Source organism: Pyrus communis, chromosome 11 (genome assembly GCF_041283825.1).
Source record: "Pyrus communis isolate YQ-2024b chromosome 11, ASM4128382v1, whole genome shotgun sequence".
Lineage (NCBI taxonomy): Eukaryota > Viridiplantae > Streptophyta > Magnoliopsida > Rosales > Rosaceae > Pyrus > Pyrus communis.
Window position 1 is genome coordinate 23,223,489 of NC_142575.1, and position 25,717 is coordinate 23,249,205.

The 25,717-nt window shown below is 37.4% G+C and overlaps 4 protein-coding genes across 10 annotated transcripts; 2 read left to right on the plus strand and 2 right to left on the minus strand.

The window, feature by feature from the left end:
* Positions 1–540: 540 nt before the first annotated feature.
* Positions 541–4,671, plus strand: NHX3 (Na+/H+ (sodium hydrogen) exchanger 3). The gene is made up of 14 exons (XM_068482681.2): positions 541–845; positions 1,492–1,610; positions 1,726–1,823; positions 1,971–2,030; positions 2,161–2,207; positions 2,299–2,493; positions 2,603–2,649; positions 2,755–2,821; positions 3,023–3,123; positions 3,271–3,372; positions 3,487–3,631; positions 3,698–3,760; positions 3,866–3,949; positions 4,118–4,671. The coding sequence occupies exons 1-14, from the start codon at positions 684–686 to the stop codon at positions 4,397–4,399; spliced, it is 1,572 nt and encodes a 523-aa protein (XP_068338782.2). The 5' UTR covers positions 541–683; the 3' UTR covers positions 4,400–4,671.
* Positions 4,672–4,684: 13 nt separating this feature from the next.
* Positions 4,685–6,355, minus strand: LOC137742742 (putative lipid-transfer protein DIR1). Its single transcript, XM_068482684.2, has 3 exons — positions 6,232–6,355; positions 4,952–5,407; positions 4,685–4,858 (listed from the first exon to the last, which is right to left on the minus strand). The coding sequence occupies exons 1-3, from the start codon at positions 6,239–6,241 to the stop codon at positions 4,851–4,853; spliced, it is 474 nt and encodes a 157-aa protein (XP_068338785.2). The 5' UTR covers positions 6,242–6,355; the 3' UTR covers positions 4,685–4,850.
* LOC137742741 (uncharacterized) lies at positions 5,495–9,732 on the minus strand. Of its 5 annotated transcripts, none has more exons than XR_015953170.1 (7): positions 8,984–9,732; positions 8,104–8,215; positions 7,834–8,005; positions 7,518–7,708; positions 6,232–6,360; positions 5,934–5,980; positions 5,495–5,533 (listed from the first exon to the last, which is right to left on the minus strand). XR_015953170.1 is itself a non-coding variant. In XM_068482682.2 (6 exons), the coding sequence occupies exons 1-5, from the start codon at positions 9,400–9,402 to the stop codon at positions 6,238–6,240; spliced, it is 1,017 nt and encodes a 338-aa protein (XP_068338783.2). In that variant the 5' UTR covers positions 9,403–9,732; the 3' UTR covers positions 5,676–5,980; positions 6,232–6,237. The 5 variants fall into 5 exon arrangements, 2 of the variants coding, with proteins under 2 accessions (XP_068338783.2, XP_068338784.2); XR_015953169.1 differs by lacking the exon at positions 5,495–5,533 and adding an exon at positions 5,676–5,803; XR_015953171.1 differs by lacking the exon at positions 5,495–5,533 and adding an exon at positions 5,676–5,803 and having other exon boundaries at positions 5,934–6,032.
* An 8,578-nt stretch (positions 9,733–18,310) lies between these two features.
* On the plus strand, positions 18,311–24,719 carry LOC137742329 (fimbrin-1). 3 transcript variants are annotated; one of them, XM_068482169.2, is made up of 15 exons: positions 18,311–18,668; positions 19,283–19,449; positions 19,602–19,772; positions 20,225–20,463; positions 20,565–20,736; positions 20,821–20,859; positions 20,994–21,062; positions 21,183–21,299; positions 21,732–21,940; positions 22,341–22,496; positions 22,634–22,833; positions 23,268–23,425; positions 23,526–23,622; positions 23,736–23,827; positions 24,172–24,719. In XM_068482169.2, the coding sequence occupies exons 2-15, from the start codon at positions 19,363–19,365 to the stop codon at positions 24,463–24,465; spliced, it is 2,100 nt and encodes a 699-aa protein (XP_068338270.1). In that variant the 5' UTR covers positions 18,311–18,668; positions 19,283–19,362; the 3' UTR covers positions 24,466–24,719. The 3 variants fall into 3 exon arrangements, with proteins under 3 accessions (XP_068338270.1, XP_088535857.1, XP_088535858.1); XM_088679731.1 differs by having other exon boundaries at positions 18,389–18,611; XM_088679732.1 differs by lacking the exon at positions 18,311–18,668 and adding an exon at positions 18,803–19,198.
* Positions 24,720–25,717: the final 998 nt, after the last annotated feature.

Genomic DNA, 25,717 nt, shown 5'->3' on the forward strand with positions numbered 1-25,717 from the left:
AACAACCTAATTTAGCATCTTACAATTATCCTAATACAAAAGAACCATATTTCTCCTTTAAATATTAAAATTTTAATACCATTAATCGAAGATATTGAACAATTTCTATTTATTTTTTTTCAAACTAATTATATAAAAATGTCTAAAAATTAGACAGTCCCAATTCTTAAGCAACAATGCAACATAAGGAAAGGAAAACAACAAAAAATTGGGGAATCGAGCAAATTGGACAAAAAATATCCAGGCTTAAATAAAGACCTACAGTGACAGTGATCATCGATTTGTATGGGATATGACGTGACATATGATTCTCTCCACTCATCAGAATCTCCATGCATGATAATTTGACCATATCCTAGTCCCCAGACTAATGTGATGGGCTACCTCCACGTGTCACTCACATGCAAATTTTCACCCACGTGTCAACCTTAACTGCGAACACTCAACAAAACTGCGTTTACCAGGCAAAACAACAAACCTCGTCGGCTCATCTCTCTCTCTCTCTCTCTCTCTCTCTCTCTCTCTCTCAGACAGTACAGATCACAGACAGTGATCAGATTATCTCACAGGAAAGCCTCTGTTTTTAACAGTTCTGCAGTTGTCATATATACTCACGACGTCGGTTAGTGGGGGATGCAGATGTACTACAGCTAGCTGGTTAATTTTTAGTTGAAGGCTGAGAAATGGAGGCAGGAGCGTCTGAGTTTGCAGAGAACTTGGCCCGGGGGCATGCGCAGGTGATACCAGTCTCACTCTTTGTGGCGGTTCTCTGCCTTTGCTTAGTCGTCGGCCACTTGTTCGAAGAAAATCGATGGGTTAACGAATCCATCACCGCCATTATCATCGTATTTACTTACTTAATTAACCCCATTTTCTTCAATTTCATTTGCGTGTGTGTGTTGGTTTTCAATGGTTAGAATATTTAGGTTAATCTATACTCTAATTAACCTCCATTTTAATTGTTTTCCCCTATGTTATTTAGCCATATCATCAATTTATAGTTTACACTAAATACTACATCATGTGTGCGGATGCCTCGGCTAGACCAGAAAATCACAGTTCGAGATATGTGTACAGGTCTACATATATACATATATATATATATATATATATATATATATTGTTGTTGTTTTAGTAAGAGTTACTTTTGCACATGTATCAAATTGAGAAAATGTGCGTTGTTAATGTTCACCAAAATGGGTGTACTAACAATTTGCTGCGACCTTCATATATAACAAGCTTAATGAGTACCCTTATTTTTTTCTTTTTCACCTAGTCTACTACAAAATTAAGTTTTCATATATGTAGGTAAAAAAATGAGCTAATGAATTTGAAATGCCTAATTCAGATAGACCAGTAGCTGAGAAGTATATTGGGGATATTTAATTTGCATTTGGAAAGATTGATAGGTTCGGTGCCTGCCCAAGCATGTTCATTGTCTAAAGTGTGTTTTTCCTTTTTTTTTTTTTTTCTTTTTTTTTTTTCAAACAGGGATGCATAACTGGAACAATAATCTTGCTTGTGAGCAACGGAAAGAGTTCTCACATCCTGCGATTTAATGAAGAGTTGTTCTTTATATATCTCCTCCCACCAATTATATTCAATGCTGGGTAATTCAGCTTTCGTATTGATTATAATATTCCTGTTTTAATTAATTTGCTTGCCGGATTCATAGAAACTTTTAGCGACAAATTCGCTTACTTAGTTAATTTACGACCAATGCAGATTCCAGGTCAAGAAGAAAAAGTTTTTTCAGAACTTCTTAACCATCATGATGTTTGGGGTGATTGGTGTTTTCATTTCAGTATTCTTCATAACAGTTGGTAACACTTTAATCTGTTCTTTTTCATATATTTTATACTAGTTTTATTTCGATTCGTTAATTTAATGTCCAACGTTTGATTTTGCATTGTGCTAGCTACTATAGATTTCTGTAGAACTGAACGTTTCTGCATCTTACTTTTGATTAGGAGCCCGGTGGCTGTTCCCGAAGTTGGGGTTTGGTGGCCTGAATGTGCGAGACTATCTCGGTTAGAACCGAGAATCCTTTCGGTGAAACAATTAGCTATTTGTATCATATGAACTGACACTTTTATTCTATATAACAGTATAATCGTGTAGACAACTTTTGTTTTACATCAATCTTTTGGCTTGAAACAGCTGTTGGGACAATTTTTTCGTCAACTGATACAGTGTGTACGCTGCAGGTTTGTTATGTTTTAGATGTTCTCTTTCATTTCATTTGCGTGACAGCTCCTGTATTTGGATTTGCTGAGATATTATATCCACCTTATGTAGATTCTTCATCAAGACGAAACTCCTTTACTGTACAGCCTAGTCTTTGGGGAAGGAGTGGTAAATGATGCAACATCAGTTGTCCTGTTCAATGCAATTCAAAAGATTGATGTTAGTAAGCTTAATGGCACGACTGGACTTCGTGTCATTGGAGATTTTCTATACTTATTCTTTACAAGCACTGCTCTCGGAATTGCAGTAAGTTTACCATGTGACCGATTATGGCAATATAATATCACCAAAGATTATTCAGAATACTCCGCTCACTTATCTGTGGCCTCAAATTGGTTTCGTGTTTTATTTTCAGTTTGGACTTGTGGCAGCATATGCCCTTAAAACCTTATGCTTCGGAAGGTTAGTAGCATATTTACAATCCCTCAGGGCTAGGACAGTTCGGATAGATGTTGTAGGGAATCTCAGATGGTACCTATACAAGTCTTATTTTATTCTCTCTTACAGGCATTCAAGCATCCGTGAGATTTCCTTAGTGGTTCTAATGGCTTATCTGTCTTACATGGTGGCTGAGGTAAAAAAGTGTACATAACACTTCACATTTCTTTGAACTTATGTTTCATTATGTATTCCAAGCTCAATAATTCATTCGCACGTGTGGGATTCTTCTCTTATATGTTATTATATATTCTGGAGAAATGAACTTGGAAGCTTGTTTGTCATCTCACCGTGTAGCTGAAAACCTCTCTTATTTTGATTCACGATTGACATACAGCTGTTCGACCTGAGTGGAATTCTCACTGTTTTCTTCTGTGGGATTCTCATGTCACACTACGCATGGCATAACATCACTGAAAGTTCAAGAATCACAACCAGGCATGTATCGTGTATGGACAATTCATATTCAATTCAAAAAGTGCCCATAACATCCTTTCGGGGGCCATCTGATAAAATTGAAATGCTACAAAGGTTCCCATAATTTCCCAGCTATTTCATCTGACTGCTCTGCCTTCCGATTTTTAGGCATGTATTTGCGATGATGTCATTTATAGCAGAAACATTCATATTTCTTTATGTGGGGATGGATGCTCTTGACATCGAGAAGTGGAAGTTAACTGAATTAAGGTACTCTTCCTCCTGAATTTTGATGAAGTTATTGATTTACTAAATTCTGTATGCATTGGATCATCCAACTTTGGGTACCTTTTCTTGTTTCCCTTGAACTTGTAATTCTTGCAGTTCAGGGTCTTCGTTGGGCATCTATAGTACGATACTCATGTTAATATTGATTGGACGTGCTGCGTTTGTATTCCCTCTGTCAGCAGTCTCCAATTACATGAATAGACGGGCTGAGAGATCATCGTCAATTTCATTCAAGAACCAGGTTAGTACCTATGATGTTAATCCTTTTACTCGTTTAGGAAAGGATTTAAACCTGATATTGATGCAGGTAATCATATGGTGGGCCGGGTTGATGAGAGGAGCAGTCTCTATTGCTCTGGCTTTTAAACAGGTGCGAGTGCACGTGCATATTCTTTTTATTTCAAGTAATTGGTAGTATCTGTCATGTGAATAACCGTACTCGTGTGATCACTCGGACTGCTTTTCACTCGTGAAGTTCACATATTCTGGTGTCACATTGGATCCCATCAATGCCACGATGATTACTAACACCATAATTGTCGTCCTCTTCAGTACGCTGGTATGTAAGGCATTGTTCTTTTTATGATTTCTATTACAATTTAAACAACCTTCAAGTTGTCGAGAATCTTGTTTGTTTTTATCAGAAAGTTATAGCTAAATGTCAGTAGGTATGAAATCTGCACCTCAAAATGTGTTGTGATGTCTTCATTTTGCTTTTTGACATTAGGTGTTTGGCTTTCTGACGAAGCCGCTTATAACTTATTTGCTTCCGCACGCTGCAACGAGCAACATTCAGCGTAAAGAGTCAAAGGACAGATCGGATGACCTGAATCTGCCTTTGCTCTCCTTTGAAGAATCGGCTTCCACGAATATCAGTCGTGCAAAGGACAATTTATCCATGTTGATGGAAAGTCCAGTACACACCATACACTCTTACTGGAGGAGGTTCGATGATGCCTATATGAGACCAATGTTCGGAGGACCAATTCGCAATCACTCCGCATGTTAAAATGAAAGCCTTCGGTTTAAGTTCGTCAGAGCCTTACAATCAAAGCACACAATCACGAAACACAGCCGTGCCCGGTTGCTACAAGTAGGTACATTACCTTTGAGGATGCTTATTTTGTAGAATGGTATAAGCAAAACATCAGCATTATTTGCCGGAATATGAGTTTGAGGGGTTCAATGTTACTTTTGTTGCGGCAGGGATTCAATGTTTACTTTAGTTACAGGGCGGAATTAATCGTCGAGGCTGCGGAATAAATTCGTGGAATAACGTAACGCTATGTGTATATTGAGGTAGTAACCAAACTTTATTCATTGCATAATGCATAAGGTTCCAACAGAGAAAATCACAGAGGTAAGTGACTGGACAATAAAGCAGGTAAATGTTCCCGAAATATACGTTGAAAACATGGTAAATATTTCAATCAAATGAAACCATCGGAGCCTCATGTGCTTCAAACAACTGCAGTGAACCCAAGAAAGTAACAGTTAGAAACCAATGTAATTCAACAAAAATCGACAAATATTGATCACTGAGGAAGCTTAGGCATCTTACCATGGCATTCTCGGGGCGTTTTCAGGCCACACTTCTTAGGCAACGCCATAGCCAGCGCAGGGTTGATCCCAATCGAAGGGAGGACGGACTTGAAGTTGCAGAGGCAGGGTAAGTTGGCTTGGCGGACAACACTGCAACATCTCTTGGTTGGTGGTTTTGGTGATTTGCCGGTTACTGCCGGGCGACACTCCTTCAGTTGGTTGGATTCAATGTTGCATATGGAAACCGCCGTAGATCCGGCAACAAGTGCAAGCAACAAAATCACTGGCGCCCACGACACCACGCTGCTAGTCCTTTCCATTGTCTCTCTCTCTCTCTCTCTCAAAGCAGCACATTTTGTTCTTGTAATTTGAAGCAGATTTATAGCGGAGGGATGAGGGATGTTTATAATTTTGTGTCGAATTTCGGGATTGTCATGTGAACAAGTTGGTAGGAACCAAGTCACGGGACGCCGAACTATTAATAAAGAATTGCAAATTCTCAAGTAATACATTAGACAAACTATAACATATTCTTAAGTAATAATATTGTCTTCCACAACGATTGTAAAATCTTGTTTTATTGAGTCCGTCACGGGAATTTCTGCACATACATGACAAAGACATTTTTTACACAGAAAAGTCTCTTACTTTTATTTTCCCCGGCAACGGTAAAAACAACGGAGATAAGTTCTGGAAGAATACATTGTTAAACATAGGTAAAACAGTGAAGGTAAACTCCGACATCGACTAAATAAATACATTAGTAAACTGAAATGAGTTAAAAAACATGAGTACATTTGGTTCTGTTTTTTCTAGTGTCTGCTATTTTACAGGTGTTAGAAACTCCAGAAGCTGCTCACTCTAAACCTACCTGGCCAAGTCAGACGAACCATGGCGCCATCGGCAAAATAAGACCTGCCGTGCCGTTACTCTACTTACAAACATGACCTAAAAATAAACATATGCTACATAACCGTTCAAAGTACAAGGAGATGCATCACCTTCTAACAAGGTTTGGCGCAAATTTTATCGCACCTGTGACCTCCAACTGCAACCAATGACCAACATTGCATCAAAACTTATGGACCGAGATTTAATACCTAATTAAAAGGAAAGAAGAATGGAAGCAATGATGTGGATGAACGGTCAAAATGAATCTACTAAGAACTAAAGCGGGTAGTACAATTAAGAGATAAATAAAGAACAATTACAACAACAAAACAGAAGAGTGATAAATTTAACATCCACGAACCTACTTGTAAAAAAGAAAAAGCGAAAAAGGGATTATGGACTACAAACCTATTATCATCTCCTGAATATGTGATGACGTTCCAAAATATCAGGTATTTCCAATGCATTGATGGTTTCACAACCAAAGATCTCTTGAAGCTTTGCATCACAATGTATAGCCATTTGATTTTGAGGATCCTGGATATGTGTTTAAACGTTAATATAATTGATTTCTGAACTTATCAAGTCTCAATGAATTAGTGGAGAACGGACCAGCAAAAATTTTCTGATTAGCACAGAAAAATTAGATGCTTGCACAACCTTCATGCCATATTGTTTGTTTTTCAATTTTGTAATTGCGTTCTAAAAGTGTCTTAGGGCCTGTTTGGTAACCATTTCTTTTTGTAGTTTATCATTTTCATTTTTTGTGCTAGAGAGAGAGGGGGAAAGTATATGGGAGATATTCGGAATGGAAAAAGGGAGGTGGTGGGAGGGTGGAGGAAGAAATGAAGGAGATCACACTAAACAAAAACTTGAAAGTGAAAACAACTTAAAATTGTCTTCAGCTTTTGGTTTTTAGTTTTCATTATGTGTATCAACCCATACACATTTTAAAAACTTTTTTCCACCATCCTTCCTTCTCCCTTCTTCCTTTTTCTCCCACATACTATTCCTGTACTAAACAAATAACAAATTGGTTATCAAATGGACCCTTAAATAATCTTAGACAGACTATTAAGTAAACATTTGAGAAACGCAGAAAACATCCTGACCACTAATCATCATGCTTCATATAGAGTAAACAAAAGAGAAATCCCACATACAATATACAAATTGGCACTACTCGAACAAGCGATGCTCAAAGAGACCATAGTAAACAACTACTAATGGTGTGACAAACTAGACTAAACACACTATACTACCAAAGGTCAGCAATGCAACATAGATTCAGTTATTCAGACCATGTTGATTTATTTAGACCTCAAGAAAAATAACAAAGGTAAATATACAAAGCAAAAGCCAACTGGAGGATGACCAATATGAACTATAAGATTAAAACACCACCCAAAAGTTCATATCGATTAAAACACTACCCAAGAAATAATTCCATATGCTAAAAATACTTAAAAACAATTCTTACATCAACTATCAAATTCAAACTCATTTGTATTTACATACACCTCAAGCAAATTTTTCTTAAAAAATAAATAGACAAAGACACCCAGCTGGAGCATGACCAATGCAAACTATTCAGATATAAAGACTCCACAAAACTTCAATATAACAGTCACTGAATCAAAATAAATTTATAATTTTCTATTTATTTTGAGAATGGGGAGTTGGAGTCATTTTACCTCCAGATGGTGGACCTTTATGTACTCCCAGATACGCGTTACAACCTCTGATTGGATCATCTCCCTTACACCAACACCAAAAAAATTTGCGAGTGCTTCAGATATTATCAGGGAAGGACTCGGTTCTGTACTTTTCGTTGCAGACTCCACAGCATTCTTGGGCACCTTGGGCTTCTTGGGAACTACTGGTTCTGAGAGCACCAAAACATAAAATCCTTAGGCATGTATTATATTTTATACCCATACCACAAAACACGCAGAAATAGTGTGACCCCCATACACCCGGATAGAGGGAACTGTTATATGAAATACATACTTGATGGTTCGAGTGGAATAATATGTTTAGCAAGCAACTTATTCATCTTAAACATGTCAGTACAGTCTGTCTCAAAAACCACTCGCAGCTCATCATTGCAAATAATTCTCCTCTTGTTACCGGGATCTTGGAGATTGTTCTTCCTTATGTAAGCCCACAGTTGTTTAACAATCTGTACTCATCATTAAATATAAAAGAGAATAAAATAAAAAACCTCCTGGCAGATAACAAATAAACTTTAACAAATAGCACAAATGGATGAGTCTGAACCTCAGTCCTTGGGAGAGTTGGGTGGCCAACAATGGCCTGAAGCTCAGGCGAAACACCACAAAGTTTGTTTAGACCTCCCGGGCCACCTTTTCTCTTAGCTTTAGGCTTAGGGCTGCAAATAAATGATAAAATGCACAGAAACATTAACCCAAACATCAAACAACCATTACGCACCAACTTACTAGAATAACTACATCATGTAAGCAGCTTTCCCTGTTAATTACTTCCAAACCAAGACTTAAATAAATAAAACTTGATGCATGAGAGACCAAACAGCCTCTGCAAACAAATGCATCTTACATATTATACGAGACCAAAAAACATCTAGAGCCGTCGGGTAGAATTGAAAACGGCATTCTACAGTAAGCCTAAATACCAATGCCGGGCATAGGGAGCAATTGAAAACGGCATACTTTTCTCTGCGCAATTTTCAAGTTTTTAGTTTCACTATTTCCCATGCCCCAAACAGCATAAAGCTTATACTCCTCCAAAGCATACTATCCATTTTCTTGCCATTGCTTAAATTTCATTTCCCAAATGGCATAAAGCTTAAGACTTCAGCCTACAATATTTTCGCAATTTGTTGCTCAAATTTTATTGGAAACCAAACAGCCGGCAAGAAAATACTAAGGAATTAAACCTAGGAAACTAAATGTGAATGTACAATTTCCAATTTCCTTAAACCCTAATTGTTACGTAAACACAAAAGTGTCCGAGAAAATGCCAATTTCACGCTAAGCAAGCTGAGACATAGCAAAATTAACCAAACACAACACAACGTGCCAAAACCCTATAACATTATTCCACTTTCCCCTCCCTCAATTTTCTCGGAAACCAAACAGAAATTACCCAAAAAAAACAAATAAAAGCGGAAACTAACCTCTCCTTGGGCGTGTTAGAGCCGGAAACGGGCGGAGGACCGGCGGCGGAGACGGGCTCGGGCTTCAGGAGCGGAGGCGGGGGCTGAGAGGAGAAGGTCTGGAAGGCGGAGGGGGCAGGGTGATGGTAATTAGGGGGTTGGTGAAGGGCAAAATGGTCTTTAGGGTGCTGAGGGTGAGGAATTTGTTGAGGTTGGGGTTGGGGTTGGGGTTGGGTAGTGGGTGGGTGGGATCGGAAGAGGTAGTGGATCTGAGCCCGAATGAAGTCGGTCTTGTGGGAGAGGTCGACGCCGAGGCGGGACTGGAGCTGCTGGACGACGTCGTTTAAGGTGGTGAAGGTCGGGGTGGTGGTGTTAGGGTTGGAAGTGGAGTCGTGGATTAGGGCTTGTAACGCTTGCGATATCTCTTGTTCTGTCACCATTCTGATTCTCTCTCCTTCTCTCTTTCTCTCTCTGCCGAGTGCTGTTCAGAGCTTATCTCTTTCTCTCTCTTGGGTTTTGGATTTCAAATGACCCAACTGCCCTCCCGGAAGTCGGGTGAATCAGGTGGTGACCTGTTTGACGTGTTTCTTTTCCACGTCGACACTCCTATCACTTGCTCCTAATTTTACTGTCTAAAAGTAAAAATAATAAGGGTGAAAAGTCAAGGTCTGTGGGAGTTACTTTTCTTTTTTATGTGTCGTTGTTGTTACGGATATTAGACACTTTTTGGCTCATTTTCTCTATTGATGATGACAATGTCATGTACGCACTTCGTCATTTGAATTGTTCCTTCTCTTTCATTTTGGAGATCATCAACTATTCATATAAACAAATTGATGATTCCTATGAGGATGTTATTTGATATCCTAATGTAACTGACGGTCTCCAAATTGTAGAATTTTTTTAGAGATGATCTTTAAAAATTATAGAATGAATGAATGGTTTTGATTATGACTTTTGTGTTGTGAGTTAGGAAGGTTTTTTGTTTATAGTCCTGCTGTAATTAGTTTTTTTTTTTTTTGTAATTATTTGTAAACAGTTTTCTTGTAAATTCCATACATACCTCCACTTAGGATAAAAATAATACAATTCAGAAATTCTTTGTGAAGCTAAAAATTAATCAAAAACTTCTAGAATTGACACGTGAACTTTTACGAAAAAAGACATGAATGCTCTCATTAAATTGACGAGGCTCACATTTGATCCATGCGTAATTCAATATCCCTAAAGGCTTGAGTTGTGGACTATAACCTTACCAAGCTCTTTGCCATGACAACTAGAACTAAAAGTAAGAATCTTATAGAATCTAGAAGATTATTTTCTTATATAATTTGTATTACTTAGAGGAGAAGTGAAGCCCGTCTATGTAACATAAATAATGTACAAAGCCACGGAGAAATCAATAAAGCTAGAGATTGAGCCCCTTCTTCCGTCTCTTTGCCGTCCCTCTCCTGTTTCTCTAAAATATTATTTAATATAAATTTATAGCATAGTGCCATTTTTAGGAAGGAAAAAAAAACAGAAAGAAGAGAAAAAGAAAATTTCCAAGTTAATGGGCAAGAGTATGGGAATGATGCGGTGGTCGACTGTTCGGTGGCCGCTACTTAATTAAAGGGATGAATCTGTAACCAAGCTTTGTTCCGTCCAAAATATTTTAAAACAAAAAAAAAAAAAAGCATTAACGATGAATACTCATTGACATACCCAAAAAAAAAATGGATAAGTGAATAAATCATAAGAACCCTAATACCTTGGACCTCACGGAACCAGATTTTTTTTTTTTTTTTTTTTTTCAAAAAATTTACCAAATTTGAGCGACACACATTGCAACAGCATTTATACTTTGAAATCTAATAAGGAAAAGATTAAGGGAATGTTATTGGCACTCCAAAAATCTTATTCTACATTCCTCATAAGTGTATTTTTTTTTTCTTTCCAAATATATAAGGTTTGGAGTATAAAATGAGATTTTTGAAGTATCAATAACAATTCTCAAGATTAATTATTAAAGAACATAAAGAAAACATCCACCTTATTGAAATTTTATTTTATTTTAAAGCAAATTACATTTTATACTTTTGGGTCGCAATTGCAACCTCATACAGTATTTTTAAAATATTTTAATCTCATACATTTACTATTATTTCAATTCCATTTAATACATCGGTTAAAAAAATTGTTTATTCAACCTTTCAATGATGACGTCATAAATATAAGATTCACATTTGTACAAACATGGCTCCCAAACTTATGCCACGTGGCCAAACAACTAATTAAAAACTAGTTTTTTATAAATATTTTTCATCACCCCCTTCTCCACTAAGGCCTTGGAGCCCAACCCTTTCTTCCTCCGCTCCTTCCCTTCCTTCGCCTGCCACCTCGTTGAGCTGGAACGCACCCTCGAATCCATCTCCTTCTTCTCCATATGCTAGCCGGCGTCTACCGTGGTGGTCAATAATCTGAGGACCTTCATGCAAATCATCGATGTCGCTTCAATTACGGGGTTGGAAAACGACATCTCGAACCACACTTTAGAACCAAATCTACGCACCTCCGTGACCGACGGTTAAACACAAATTTGTGTAATCTGGAACAACCTGTAAAACAGTGAAACAATCGTAAGAAAACCTTAGGCCTAGAAGGGTACCGGCCAAAAGCTCTTTGACGGTCAAGTTAGTGAATCATTTTAGTCTCAAGTAATTGGCAAGAGAATTCAAGTGTACAAAATGTGTTACAGTAGATAAACCCTAGATGGGTGTATTTATATGATGAGAGATATACCTTTTTATGATAGAATCCTTGTTATAAGCCAGAAGAATCCTAGAGGATATCTAGTAAGTAAATATTGCATCCTCTTACGAGTGTGATTACTTGCGGCGCACGCCTATCCCTAGATTGTAAGGACTCCAAGGCTTATAAGATTTGATTAAGTTCATATCCAGATCAAATCGCATGTCTATGGTCATCTAGCAGAGTCGTTTGGACTCCGCCTAATGCCTGGAGCAGAATGACAGCGTCACCCTACTCCGTCTAATCCAGCTCTGCCTTGAGCTGGTAAGTCCATGACCGGAGTTCTGAGGTAACATTATTCAAATCAACCTTACCCTAAACCTGGAAAATCATGGTCCACCACTTGCTTGTGGAATCATAGCATTGAAGCTCTTTCGCCACTGCTGCTCTGGTTCACACTATCAATAAGGCCCAAAAACCCAGCACCTTCCAGGTAGTTTCACTTACTAGTGCTAATTGGGTTTGTAATGGATGTGTTTTGAGTTGATTTTTTATTTATTAAAAATATGGATTTTGATGATCAAGTTTCGAGTTTTATGGTTGTTTTGAGTTATGGAGGTTGTTGTGAATTGGCATTTGATTTCTATATTGTTGGAAATCTCAATTGCAGCAAATCTGTCGCAGAAGAAAATTGGTAGGAAGGAAGTTTGAGAAAGCTAGAGAAAAGAGGAATAACAAGGGTTTTGGAGTTTAATCCGATTAGGATTGCAAACGCTATTTCTGAATACAGTATATTTCAGTTCACCATAAGAGAACAATATTTAGTGCAATTTATGAATGAGTTGAAAGGGGCACCCAAAAAAAAAAATCCAAATAATTAGGTATAAAAAAAATGTCCAGAGCCCAAAATAAGGGCTGGAGGGCAAGAGCCCAAGTTTGACAATAGATAGAATGGCCCAGGTTTTTGGCATTAAAAAAAATAACATAAGGGGGATCACTCGTCCCCCAATTAACCCTAAGTTCCTAACGCATCTACCCTTTTTCCCAATTCCCCACTACCCTGCCGTCTCTGTTCCTTTCTCCCAATTCCATTGGCTGCAAGTGCAGCACTTTAACTCCCAAAATTCATTGTTTCCCAATTCCCAACTGCAAGTTGTTGCAGCTTATGAGCTCAACAGGTCCTTCTCAACGCCATTCACCATTCAGTGCATTCATCAACGCTTTTGAATTTTGAGGTAAACTAATTTTTAAATTTTGAATTATTAATTCATAATTTAATATAAAATTTTGCAATTGACATAGAATTATATGATAATTGATGTATAGAATTGGTTTTGTTGATGAATTATCAATTATACGATAATTGAAGTTTAGCCGCAATCATTAAAAAAGTAAAAGAAGCCAAATTTCTTTTTCTGTCATTCTTGATTGTACTCCTGATGCAAGTCATGTGGAACAAATGACTTTAATTTTGAGATGTGTGGACTTCTCAAGTAGGTCAATAAATATAAGGGAGTATTTCATGGGTTTAGGTACTATGTCCCCCCCCCCCCCCGTTGTATATTTTCTCAAGTAATATAATCTGGGTGTGAGGGTCTGGCCCCCCCAACTTTGATAGGGTTCCAGCCCTCGTTAAATTTTTTTTTTTTTTTTTTTAAACTTATGTTTCTGTATTAAAAAGGGCACATTTTGAGCTTTCGCATTGGGCACCAAAAAACTCAAGACCAGCCCTGCCCATCAACATCAATCTAATATCGGTTTGTATGCCGTGGTTGAGAAATTGAAGTCTTGGGAGGAGCTGGATGAGCAAGATGAGGTCTTGACCGGAGAGGTTTAGATACGAGATGGAGCAGTGGCGAAGATTCTGCGTCGGAGCACGATTGGTGCTACGAAAAAGAAAGAGTCTTGAGGAGGTGGTCAACAAAAACGTGAAACAAAAAAAATCAAAAGAAAACATGGCGAAAGGAAAGTTGTTTAGCAGGAAAAACGGAGTCGTACAAAGCGGAAAATAGAGATGCAGAGAGAGAGAGGGGTTGCTGGAGAATAAGATGGGGTGAATAATTTTTTTAATTTGTTTTTTTATTCACAAGTTGGAAAGTTGAATCCATGTGAGCACAAATGTGGACCTCATATTTGCCACATCATCACTTAATAGTTAATTTAACATATTTTTTATCGGAGGTGTGAAATTGAAATGAAATAATAGTAAATGTATAAGATTGAAATGGTTTAATGATATTGTATGAGACTGCATATGCATTCATGTCACATCCCGCCCCGGGGGGGGGGGGGGACCACTTCCTGAGCCCAACTCCACTACCGTAGCACGATATTGTTCGCTTTGGGCTTACCAATCCCTCACGGTTTTGTTTTTGGGAACTCACGAGCAACTTCCCAGTGGGTCACCCATCATGGGATTGCTCTAGCCCCTTTCTCGCTTAACTTCGGAGTTCCCACGGAACCCGAAGCCAGTGAGCTCCCAAAAGGCCTCATGCTAGGTAGGGATGAGAATATACATATAAGGATCACTCCCCTGGGCGATGTGGGATGTCACAATCCACCCCCCTTAGGGCCCCGACGTCCTCGTCGGCACACACGCGGCCAGGGTTAGGCTCTGATACCATATTGTCACATCCCCGCCCGGGGGGGAGGGGGACCACTTCCCGGGCCCGACTCCACTATCGTAGCACGATATTGTCCGCTTTGGGCTTACCATTCCCTCACGGTTTTGTTTTTGGGAACTCACGAGCAACTTCCCAGTGGGTCACCCATCATGGGATTGCTCTAGCCCCCTTCTCGCTTAACTTCGGAGTTCCCACGAAATCCGAAGCCAGTGAGCTCCCAAAAGGTCTCGTGCTAGGTAGGGATGAGAATATACATATAAGGATCACTCCCCTGGGCGATATGGGATGTCACAATTCAAACCTAAGAGAATAAAATGTAATTTACCTGTTACTTTATCAAAAGATAGGACTATTATTTATTTAAATTATTGAGTAAATTATATTTACTTACTCAGATTTTCTTCAATTTCAAATTGATACAATGTTTTCAATTGTTACCAATATAATACAACCGTCTCATTTTCCATCAATTTCGAGGTCAAAGAAGGCCTCAATTCGTACCATGAACTGATTTGATTTTTTTATTTATTTTCTTTCACGCCAAACGATTCACTCGCCCCACTTTCACCTTCTTCTTTCATGTTCCTCCAACTTGCAAAAATCTTAGGCACTAAATTCTCTATGTTTTCATGCAATTAGTTTAAGAGGCTAAGTGCACCTAGAGTTTAATGTTAAAATAAAACAAGATGATGCATGGCTTCCATAATTGAATTCGACTGGGAGTTTGTGAGGCAAAGGCAAAGAAAAAACCAATGGGGAAGGGTCCCCCTGGAATTCCTTCCAAGACCTGTTGAATAATTTTTACAGATTCTATCATTTCACCAATTCGAACTAGATAACGAGCCAATGAATCTTCTTTTTGCCACTGTACTTCCCAATCAAATTCATCGTAACATTCATAATGATCAAGACGCAGATGGAGATGACGATGATGATAGGGATGTGGATGAAGTGGGGGTGGTGCATATTGGGCTAGTAGGTGTAGCACAGCCAGAACCAGGGCATACATCCTAACACCACCACCACACTATACCACACGCCACTAACATCGCCTTTGGATTGCCACTGTATTTGTTTTTTGCTAGAATTAAAGATCGAAAATTGATTATCTGCGTTTTAGTAAATTGTGAGCTCATCATTTTGATAGTGGAGTTCACTTAGAATAGACAGTCGAACACTGGAAAATGATAGTGGTGAAGAACCAAAGGTTATAGGGGAGGCCCTCTCTCATATATTCCTCTTTGCCTTTGTCTCCTTCCCATCTCGCTCTAATTCTCTCTAATTTTTATTTTTTTAATTATGAAGAACCAAATTTTTATTTTTTTGGAATAAATTAAGAAAAAAATAATGAAAGAACAAAAACTGGAAATGCAAAGTTCTCGATGCCCACTTCATATAGTCATTTAGATCGTGTTTATGATTGTTGCTTCAATTTTTCAACTAAGAAAGAGAGAGAGAGAGAGAGAGAGAGAGAGAGAGAGAGAGAGATCAGGTTGCAATCATGAAGATGAAGTAAGAGAGGAAGAAGTCTATGGGGAGGGACTTTAAAATGGCCACATAAGTAGTAAACAAAGGAACTAACAGAAACGAGACAGTTGCACGACGTTGGTACGGAATAGTGAGCTTGTATGATATTGGAAAAATTTTTAAAAAAAATTGTATGAATTTGAATTTAGATGAAAATTGAGGGGGCAAACTGTAATTTTATCAGAGTTCTTTTTCATTTTTACAATCAAGAGTGGGAAAAGGAGAATCGAGATCGGACTTTATTGAGTTTGAAAGATTGATGAGCCAATTTGATCCTTCATCTAAAGAAAAATTTAGTTCAAACTTAGCCAATTGAGTGTCGCTGAATTGATCAACTTTGATTGGGTTATTTCCAAACCAAACAGTTTATAATTGGTAAAAGTTGCTTTAGCAAATGAGCTTACGGCGTGTGTGTGTGTGTGAAGAATAACTGACATGAAATGAGCTTAAGTGCGGGAGTGGTACCATGCTCCACTTGGGAAAAAAAAAAAAAAACCGAATTGAATAATATGGTTAATCTCGTCCTTACCCATACATATTGTGTTCAAGTAAGTTCGTCTCTTGTATAAGGCTATTGCAAAATTTCTAACAAGAAGAAAAAAAAAACTGTTGAAAATGTCAGTGTCTGAAGAGATATTAAAACAGTGTTAATATTAGCAAACTTAAGTTTTAAATTGATATTGGCGTTTATGTGATTGATAAATCTCCTGATTGGATTGAATAAGCGCTTGTTGATGCAAAACAATCACACGATCAAAGACCTAAGCTTCACGCGCCCACGAGGTGGGGAGGTTAGCCAATGGATACTCCAATGCCTAAGTTGGTTTCTTTGAAAATAATGTGTTTAGGGCTTTTAGGGGTAGCAAAAACATACAGAAATTTGGTAGAAATTGAGAAATATATAGTAGAGAGGTTAGGGTTTTACCCTACATATGACGGCATCCTATTGGCCAAGGTGTATGGAAATAATATTCTCCAAATATTAAATAGGAAATAATATCTTGAGATAATGGTGGAAGTATCTAATTGATTAAAATAGGGATTACTACTTGAGTTGAGTCAATCTTCAATTGAGAATGTATTAAAGATAGGATTTGGTAATTAATCCTTATCTTTAATGCCTTTGAGTTTACTTGCCATAAGCAGGTAAGCTGTGAGCAGTCGTATTCAACTGTTTGGACCTTTAGGAGAGCTAAGTTGCACGTAAGAGCATTTGAGAAGCCTGCACATTCAATGAGGGTAATCTTGTCTTTCTCAAGCGAAAGTCTACACGTCGCCCTCTAGAAATTTTGGAATTATTTTAGGCTTCACATCGATTATAGATATTATTTCTGAGATTTTTCGATCTCACTTTATTTTCTCTGATGTTGTGAGTTAGCTCTGGCTTGTATTCCCCATTTCTTTACTAACCAAAGAAAAAAACAATATTGATGTCAACTAATCTCTTGAAAGCAAGAATAGTTGTAGAAAGCACGTACTTGCTATACTAGCTTACTATTTTAATCACCAAAGACCACTCTTTCTGGTCCATATTTTTATACATATTTGTTTCTTTTGTCATTGGATTATAACTTACTTCAAAGGAGCTCAGGGTGGGACAAACCAAATCTTCTGTACGAAGTTGACATGCAATGTAAACCATGGCACCATCATTTTATATTGTATAATAAGTAATGAAAAATGCCAGTCAATACAATTATACTATGTAAACTTTAATTATACCATCTAGATCTACGTTTGATGTAACTTTCTGCCTTCCCCAACCCTCTAACCATTTATTCTTTTTCCCCAAGTAACAATAAAATGACCTAACATTTGTCTCTCACTTTAAGTCCTTTATGTGAAATTTTGTCAATATCAAAATTTTCTTATTCTGACGTTAATTTAAAGGTCTTATCTGGATGTGTGGCCGTTGACCTATAAATTGATTTGTTATATCTTATATTGTCAATAGATTTTAGTCGTCCAACACACATTAATGTAACTGATTACAATATTTACATATATTTAATATGGTCTTCATCTGATCGTTGAGATGTTTCTATTGAATACATGTAAGCATTGTAGCCAAATCTCACATTAACATATATGTTTTTTTTTCTAATTGAGAAATTTGCAATGATTGACCAGGAATATAGCAGAAATTACACTATCTTGATATACAACGAGGGCTGAAAATGTTAATGTTAACTCAAAATGTTATATATTAACGTCTGGATAAGAGATGAGCTATGTTTGCATATATATATATATCTATATCAATCCAATAACATGCCTAGGATCCCGCCCCCAACCTGATCTTCAAAAATGGCAATATGCTTTGGTATGTGTCATCAAATTTTTGTGATGACAAAAAATTGAAGAGGATAAAAGTGAGAAATGGAAAGCAAAAAAAGAAATTAGAGAGTGAGTCCAAAAAGTCACCAAAAGTGGTTTAAGAAGAAACCAAACAGGTGTACGCCCACCCAATGCGTTGTAAAACAGAATGAGCGAGTACACGAAACGATAACATACACGCGCGCGTACCCTCACCCCTGCTTGATTCGGGTCTCTCTGAGACAATAAGCTCTCGGCTGTCTTCGTATGGACTACGAGCGGTTCCTTCCTCATACAAGAATCACCTCTCTCTCTCTCTCTCTCTCTCTCTCTCTCTCTCTCACTTTGCTCTCCCACGAAGAAAAATCGATCCCGTTTCTCTCTCTAGAACCCATCTCTCTGTTTTCTGCATTATACGTGTTGGATGGTTCTTCGGCACCGAAATTCTGAGGGCAAGTAATTAATCCATTTGGGCGTTAATTTCATTGCATGGTCTTGATTTTGTGGAGGTATGGAATTCCGGGTTGCCGTAGGCTTCACGTTTTCTTTATTGGGTTTTGATTGGTTTGCTAACTTTGTTCATGAAAAAGTGCTTTTTTCATGATTACCGTGACAGAGGACGAGCAGGCGCAGAATTGTACTCGACTGGATGTTTTAACGTGTTTTTCTTACTGTTCTATTAGATTTGATGCTTCATATGCATATAATCTATATATCTGATTCGGATTTCTGGTTCGCATTGAATTATATGCCATAGAGCCAATCTTTGTTCAATTCTTTTCTTGTTTTCACTGTTTGAATTTCGTTTTGTTTGCATTTGTAGGAACCTTTCGAGTTTATGTGTTTGCTGTAGTGTTGTGCACTTGATGTCCGATATCTTGACAAGGATATCGGTGATGATATTGTATCTGTATTCCTTTGATGTAGTAAATAAATTTATGCCTTAATAGTATAATCATTAGGGAGAGAGTGGGAGAGGTTGGTGATTTTATAGAGCAGAATCACTAGGCTGCTTCGGTGCTTTGTGTTTATTGATTAGGTATACGTTAAATGGATTTGATGTGATTCTGATTCCGGAATTGGGTGTTGACTGCTGAATTGTTGCTTGATATATTTATGCTAGATTTTTCTCCATCGGTGGAATCTGACGAAGACTTCAAAAACTGGGAAATCAGTTTCTTCTCCACTTGGTAATTGGTGGAGATGTCTAGTTATGTGGGTGTTCACATTACAGATCAATCGCTTCAAAGCCAGTTCACGCAGGTTGAGCTTCGCAGTCTGGAATCCAAAGTATGTATATTTTGTTCCCTAGCCAGTTGATGTTTAAAGTATAGGAGGTTTATCTGAATTTTGGTATCGTTTGATATTTGTGGATGTTATTATGGATAGTTTTTCTTTAATATGCGGCTTTGAGTTAATTGCAAACTTTCTGTGCTTTTCAGTTTAATTCAGTGAAGAATCAGAATGGTAAAGTTATGGCTGGAGATTTGCCACCTCTAATGGTTAAATTAAAGGCATTTAGGGAAATGTATTCTGAGGAGGAGATTAGAGGTATCTTAAGTGCGTTGGATTCTGACTTCAGTGACGAGATTGATTTTGAATCCTTCCTTAAGGTGATTCATATTGTTTCTTTGTTTACTTTTTCCTATCTCTCTCTCTCTCTCTCTCTCTCTCTCACACACACACACACACACACACACGCACGCACGCTCACATACATTTACATATGTAAACGGAAATCAGAATACTAAAACCCCAGAGAATTAAAGACTAAAACACCCTTTGATTTAGGGCAGCGTCCACTTGGGTTCTGCATTACAGGCTGCATATGTATGTTGCCCTGTCTAGATTCAAATAAGTGTGTGGTAGTTTGTAGTGTCATAGTACTATACCACCCTTTTTAATTGAAAGAAGTCCCAAATCAGAAGAAATGTTTGTTTAAGTTTTTTATTTTCCTTGTTGTTTAGTTAGGTGTATATGACGTTGCATGTAAATTGTAATTTGCATACATTTACAAGGGAGTTTATAGGATTTCAAATATTAATTTATTGCACAAACTGCACAGGCATACCTAAGTTTGCAAGGGCAAACAACAGCAAAATCGGGTGGTTCAAAGAACTCTTCATCATTCTTGAAGGCCACCACAACCACCCTCCTTCATACAATCAGTGAATCAGAGAAAGCATCTTACGTGGCTCACATAAACAGCTATCTCGGGGATGACCCGTTTCTAAAGCAGTTTCTCCCATTAGACCCAGCTACAAATGACCTATTCCATCTTGCAAAAGATGGAGTTCTCCTCTGGTATTTAATCAGGCTTTGGTTTATCAATGCCTATGCAGTTACGTTTGCTAAAGCTGTTTTTTAAATTCATTTATGAAGTTCGTGTAATTGATCAAATGCAGCAAGCTTATAAATGTTGCTGTGCCTGGGACAATAGATGAACGAGCAATTAACACCAAAAGGGTTATCAACCCGTGGGAGAGGAATGAGAACCATACTCTTTGCCTCAACTCTGCCAAGGCCATTGGCTGCACAGTGGTTAACATTGGCACGCAGGACCTGGTTGAAGGAAGAGTACGTTTAAAATTTTGATTCTGAAATTAGTTCGGTGTATATTTTTGGGATACAAGAATTTATGTTTTGGTTATTTATTTGCAGCCTCATCTGCTACTGGGGTTGATTTCGCAAATTATAAAGGTAGGTAGCTAAAGTTTGTTTTGACACTAAATCTAGCATAACCACGAAAAAATTAAGTTAGTTGCAGTCTTGATGATTCATTTAGTTGACTCTTTCCCCTTTTGCCTTGCTTGAAACCAATATGGAAACTTCAGATCCAACTGTTGGCAGATCTCAACCTTAAGAAGACGCCTCAGCTTGTAGAATTGGTGGATGACAGCAGGGTAATACAGTTTGGAATTTTTTTTCTTGTATTCTTGATTTCCAAAACCTTGCAGTTAATGAGTTTTTGGAAAAGAAGAATTTGTTAAGGACTTTCTCTTTCTTGTATTATTATGTCACAGGATGTTGAAGAGCTTTTGAGTTTACCCCCCGAGAAGGTATTGTTGAAATGGATGAATTTCCACCTCCAGAAAGCCGGCTACAAGAAACCTGTTTCAAACTTTTCTTCTGACGTGAAGGTATTTATCATCCCTCTTGTATATTTAGCAGCATGTAGCACAGTAGCAGTGTCATTATCACTCCTCTTGTATTCTTTTTCTCTCTTTTTGCGGGTAGGCGGTAGGGAATTTAGAATGCTTAATGTGATCCCATTCTCTTTCCAAAGCAAATTAACTTGAAAAGAAATGATCAGATTGATTTATAAAACAGGTAATATAACACAGAACATTTTTCCTGTTATAGAATAGAGTGCCAAGGACTAGTACTGTTAACGAGACTCTTTCCAGTATAATTATTCGCAAATGATATCCCCCTTCCTCACTTATCTCTTTCATTCAATCAGAACTTGCAGTTCTGTAATCACTACCACTGTTTCATTATTGATTTCTCATCAATTGAATAGACCTATAAACCAACTGATTATTTTTTCATAATTTGTAATCCAAGCACAGGATGGAGAAGCTTATGCTTACCTACTTAATGTTCTTGCTCCAGAACACTGCAATCCCGCCACATTGGATGCCAAGCCCAATGAAAGGGCAAAGTTGGTTCTTGATCATGCCGAGAGAATGAACTGCAAAAGATATTTAACTCCGAAAGACATTATTGAGGGTTCTTCAAACTTAAATCTGGCATTTGTGGCACAAATATTCCATGAAAGGTTGGAAATGAACTATGACTACTTTTTATAGTCAAATTATCTTTGTGTTAATTTTATATGGGATCGAAGTGACTAGGTAGAGAACTGAGAATAAGCATAGGCATACAATCCTGCATATGATATATTGTCAAAAGAATTTGTCGAAATCATTCTTCTAGTAGCCTAGCCTTTTGTTCTTGTCGTATATGTGAAGTATATCTCTCTTGCTAGACAGTATGGCACACTATGCTGTTAGATTGTTAGCGAAGACCACTCATAAGGCCAAACTTTGACATGCGAGCATTGCATTGCACACTCTGTCTCTATCTCTCTCCCTGGATGTGTGTGTTGTTACTCTCATGATTTTTAAACAAATTGTATTATTTTAGTAATTTGTTGACCAAGAATATACCATGTACAGGAACGGCCTCTCCACAGATAGCAAGAAGATTTCTTTTGCAGAGATGATGACAGATGATGTGCAAACATCTAGAGAAGAGAGATGCTTCCGGCTGTGGATCAACAGTCTAGGAATTGTTAGTTATGTTAATAATGTTTTTGAAGATGTGAGAAATGGGTGAGTGTTCCTAGTTTAAGCCAGAGTTTATCTGACAGAGATAGATACATTGCTTTTCCTTGATGTACTTTTTTTCATTTAATTTATGATTTTGGCACTCACAATATGTGCTTTACTTTCATAATTCGTGTATGCAGATGGATACTATTAGAAGTACTCGATAAGGTTTCTCCAGGATCAGTGAACTGGAAGCAAGCATCAAAGCCTCCAATTAAAATGCCATTTAGAAAAGTAGAGAATTGCAATCAAATTGTAAGGATTGGAAAGCAACTGAAATTCTCGCTGGTGAATGTCGCTGGAAATGATATTGTGCAGGGAAACAAGAAACTCATACTTGGTAATTTTCACTGTGTTTCATATGTGTGCACACCTTCCTTAAGGTGTTTCATATGTGTTGCATGAGAATGAAATGATGAAAAGGCTACCACCAAAAGGTCCCTTAGCTTTTCATCATTTCACTGTGTTTCATATGTGTGCACACCTTCCTGGTCCCTTAGCTTTTGAGCTTAACAGATCTACTGGAGTAACTGGTTATGTGCTAAATCTAATTTTTGGTCCGTCTTCACTCTTTATTCCTTACTGGTGTCATTTATGTAGTTATTTGATGAAGTACATAATTCTGCATCCAGAGGGTGACTTATTTTTTTAATCTGACTTTACGTTAAAGCTTCTTCTTTGTTATTCTCAAGAACAAAATGCTGTGCAGTTGTTAGCTACTCCCAATTAATTGAAATATTGATTTTTTTTCTTTTTTTTTTCTTTTTAACCCAGCGTTCCTATGGCAGTTGATGAGGTTTAATATGCTTCAACTTTTGAGAAATCTAAGATCTCACTCCCAAGGAAAGGAGATGACGGATGCTGATATTTTAAAGTGGGCTAACATCAAAGTCAGAAGCACAGGCAGAACTTCTCAAATGGAGAGTTTTAAGGTTCAAACCGACTAAACCTGTTTTCGTTTTAAATGTAGGTTCGATCATTATTCTAGATATGTTTATATGATGTATTCTGAGACCTGAGATTTCTCTCCAGGATAAGAGCCTGTCAAATGGGATTTTCTTCCTTGAGCTTCTCAGTGCTGTAGAGCCGAGAGTTGTTAATTGGAACCTTGTTACTAAGGGTGAAAGTGGTAAGCTTCTCTGCAACATTATCGTTTACAATTGAGCAAGAAAAGCCTTTGACCCATTAACCAAGTTTGAGTAAAGTACCGATGAGAAAAGTGCTTTCTTGTTGCAATGATAGCTGATGAAAAGAAGTTGAACGCTACATACATAGTCAGCGTTGCCCGGAAGCTTGGCTGTTCCATATTCTTGTTGCCTGAGGACATCATGGAGGTAACTCTAACCTGCAATTGTTCCGTTGCCTCATTTACCTCATTTAATACGACTAAAGTAGTGACACTTTCTCATTACTTTGATGCCCTACACGATTTATGAGAATGATATTGTCACGCCATTCAGAGGAAAAAACTACAAAAAATACTTCGCATTTTGGCGTTTTTCTCCTCTTGAATATTGTGAAGAGTTGTTAATTGAGTTGATGGCCAAATTTTTTTTAATTTTTCTTTTAAAGAGAGAGAACACCGACGTGGCCTTGAAATTTATAGGTTTCGTACAACTTCACAAAACTGCAGAGTTCCACTTAACACCAAGAAGTCATTATTGTGATGTTATTGCAGGTGAATCAGAAGATGCTTTTGACCCTAACAGCCAGCATTATGTTTTGGAGTCTGCAACAGCCGGTTGATGACACAGAAAGATTGCTATCCCCTGTTGACGCTTCACCGGCGACATCCATCAGTGGAGAGGATGAAAGCTCCTCTTCCCTTGGTGGTGAGATTTCAAACTTAAGCATTGACGACACTGCCTCGGACACTACAGTCTCTTCACAGGTTGAGAATGACGGCCGCAACGCTCCTCTGGGAGGCGGGATCGGGGTGGAAGGGGAAGGAGGGTGCATAGCTGTAAAGTAGGTCGAAGGAAAAGCGTAAACAGAGAGTTCCATAAAAATATGGTTTGTTGTCAAGAGAGGAAGAAAAAGGGGACAACATTGTAAAGTATTTATACAATGTCGATAGTAACTTTCTTTTTGACAGTATAATTCACAAGATACGTTTGGCGATTGGGAATACAAGTGAGATAGGAAAAGAAAATAAAAGAGAGTAAAGTGCAAGAGCTGAAATGTACTTGTATCGATAAAGAGCATATACGAGTGTTTTTTAACGGATCGGGTTGGAAACAACGTTTTTTTATTTTCGTTTCCAAGTTTCGGATCCGATCGAATCAATTCACAATTTTTAAATTTGGAATATCCGGTATTTTGGAATCAGAGTAATCTCATAAATTTCAAAACATAACTCAGAGATTCATATATTGACAAGTTTTTTAATATTCTTGATTTTTTTTAAAATTTTGGTAAACACATTTTATTGTTTTCTTCATAATATTTGGTATATGCTTATGCATAAATTTAGTTAATTTTGTAATATACTACATGCTTAGCATTTTTAATATACAAGTGTGTGATTAATATAAAAAAAAATGAACAAACTTGATTCCAAAATACATAATTTTAATAAATAACTATAAAACATCGAAAATATTTTAGAATTTTTTAAATATCAATAAGTTCAGCGAAAAAAAATCATAAAATTTGGAATTCTTTGAACCTCTACATACATTCCAATTTCCATTCCTAATTTCTTAAAGATATTTGGATTCAGAAATTTTCGAGTTCGAGTCTGAAAGTTTTAATGTTGGAATAGGAAACACTTTCAGACTCGAACTCATATAAAAATACTTTTATATTTTTATTTCAGAATGAAAGTGTCTGAAAGTTTTAAATTGTATGTAGATTATAAGTTCTAACTTGCACCCTAAGCTTAACTCATATAATCTACATTACTCTTTGAGAGAAGAAAGACAAGCGAAACAGTAACTTAACTCTGACGAGACAATTCTCGAGTTAAACAGTAGCAAGGAATGATCATACCTTCTAAAAAGCAGGGCTTCCTTCTCTCATTGAGACTAACACAATCATAAATTTCCTTGCTACTGGTTTTCTGATCCCTGCAGAAGTTATTGCACCTGCAAGTTAGAAACGACTAGACTGATGGGCATTTCATTGAATACAGCATTCTATGAAGCAAACCACAGGATGGAGACTGGAGATGTTGCCCTCACACAGTTGCTGTATGTCGTTCGTAGTTCATTTTTTAAAGTTTG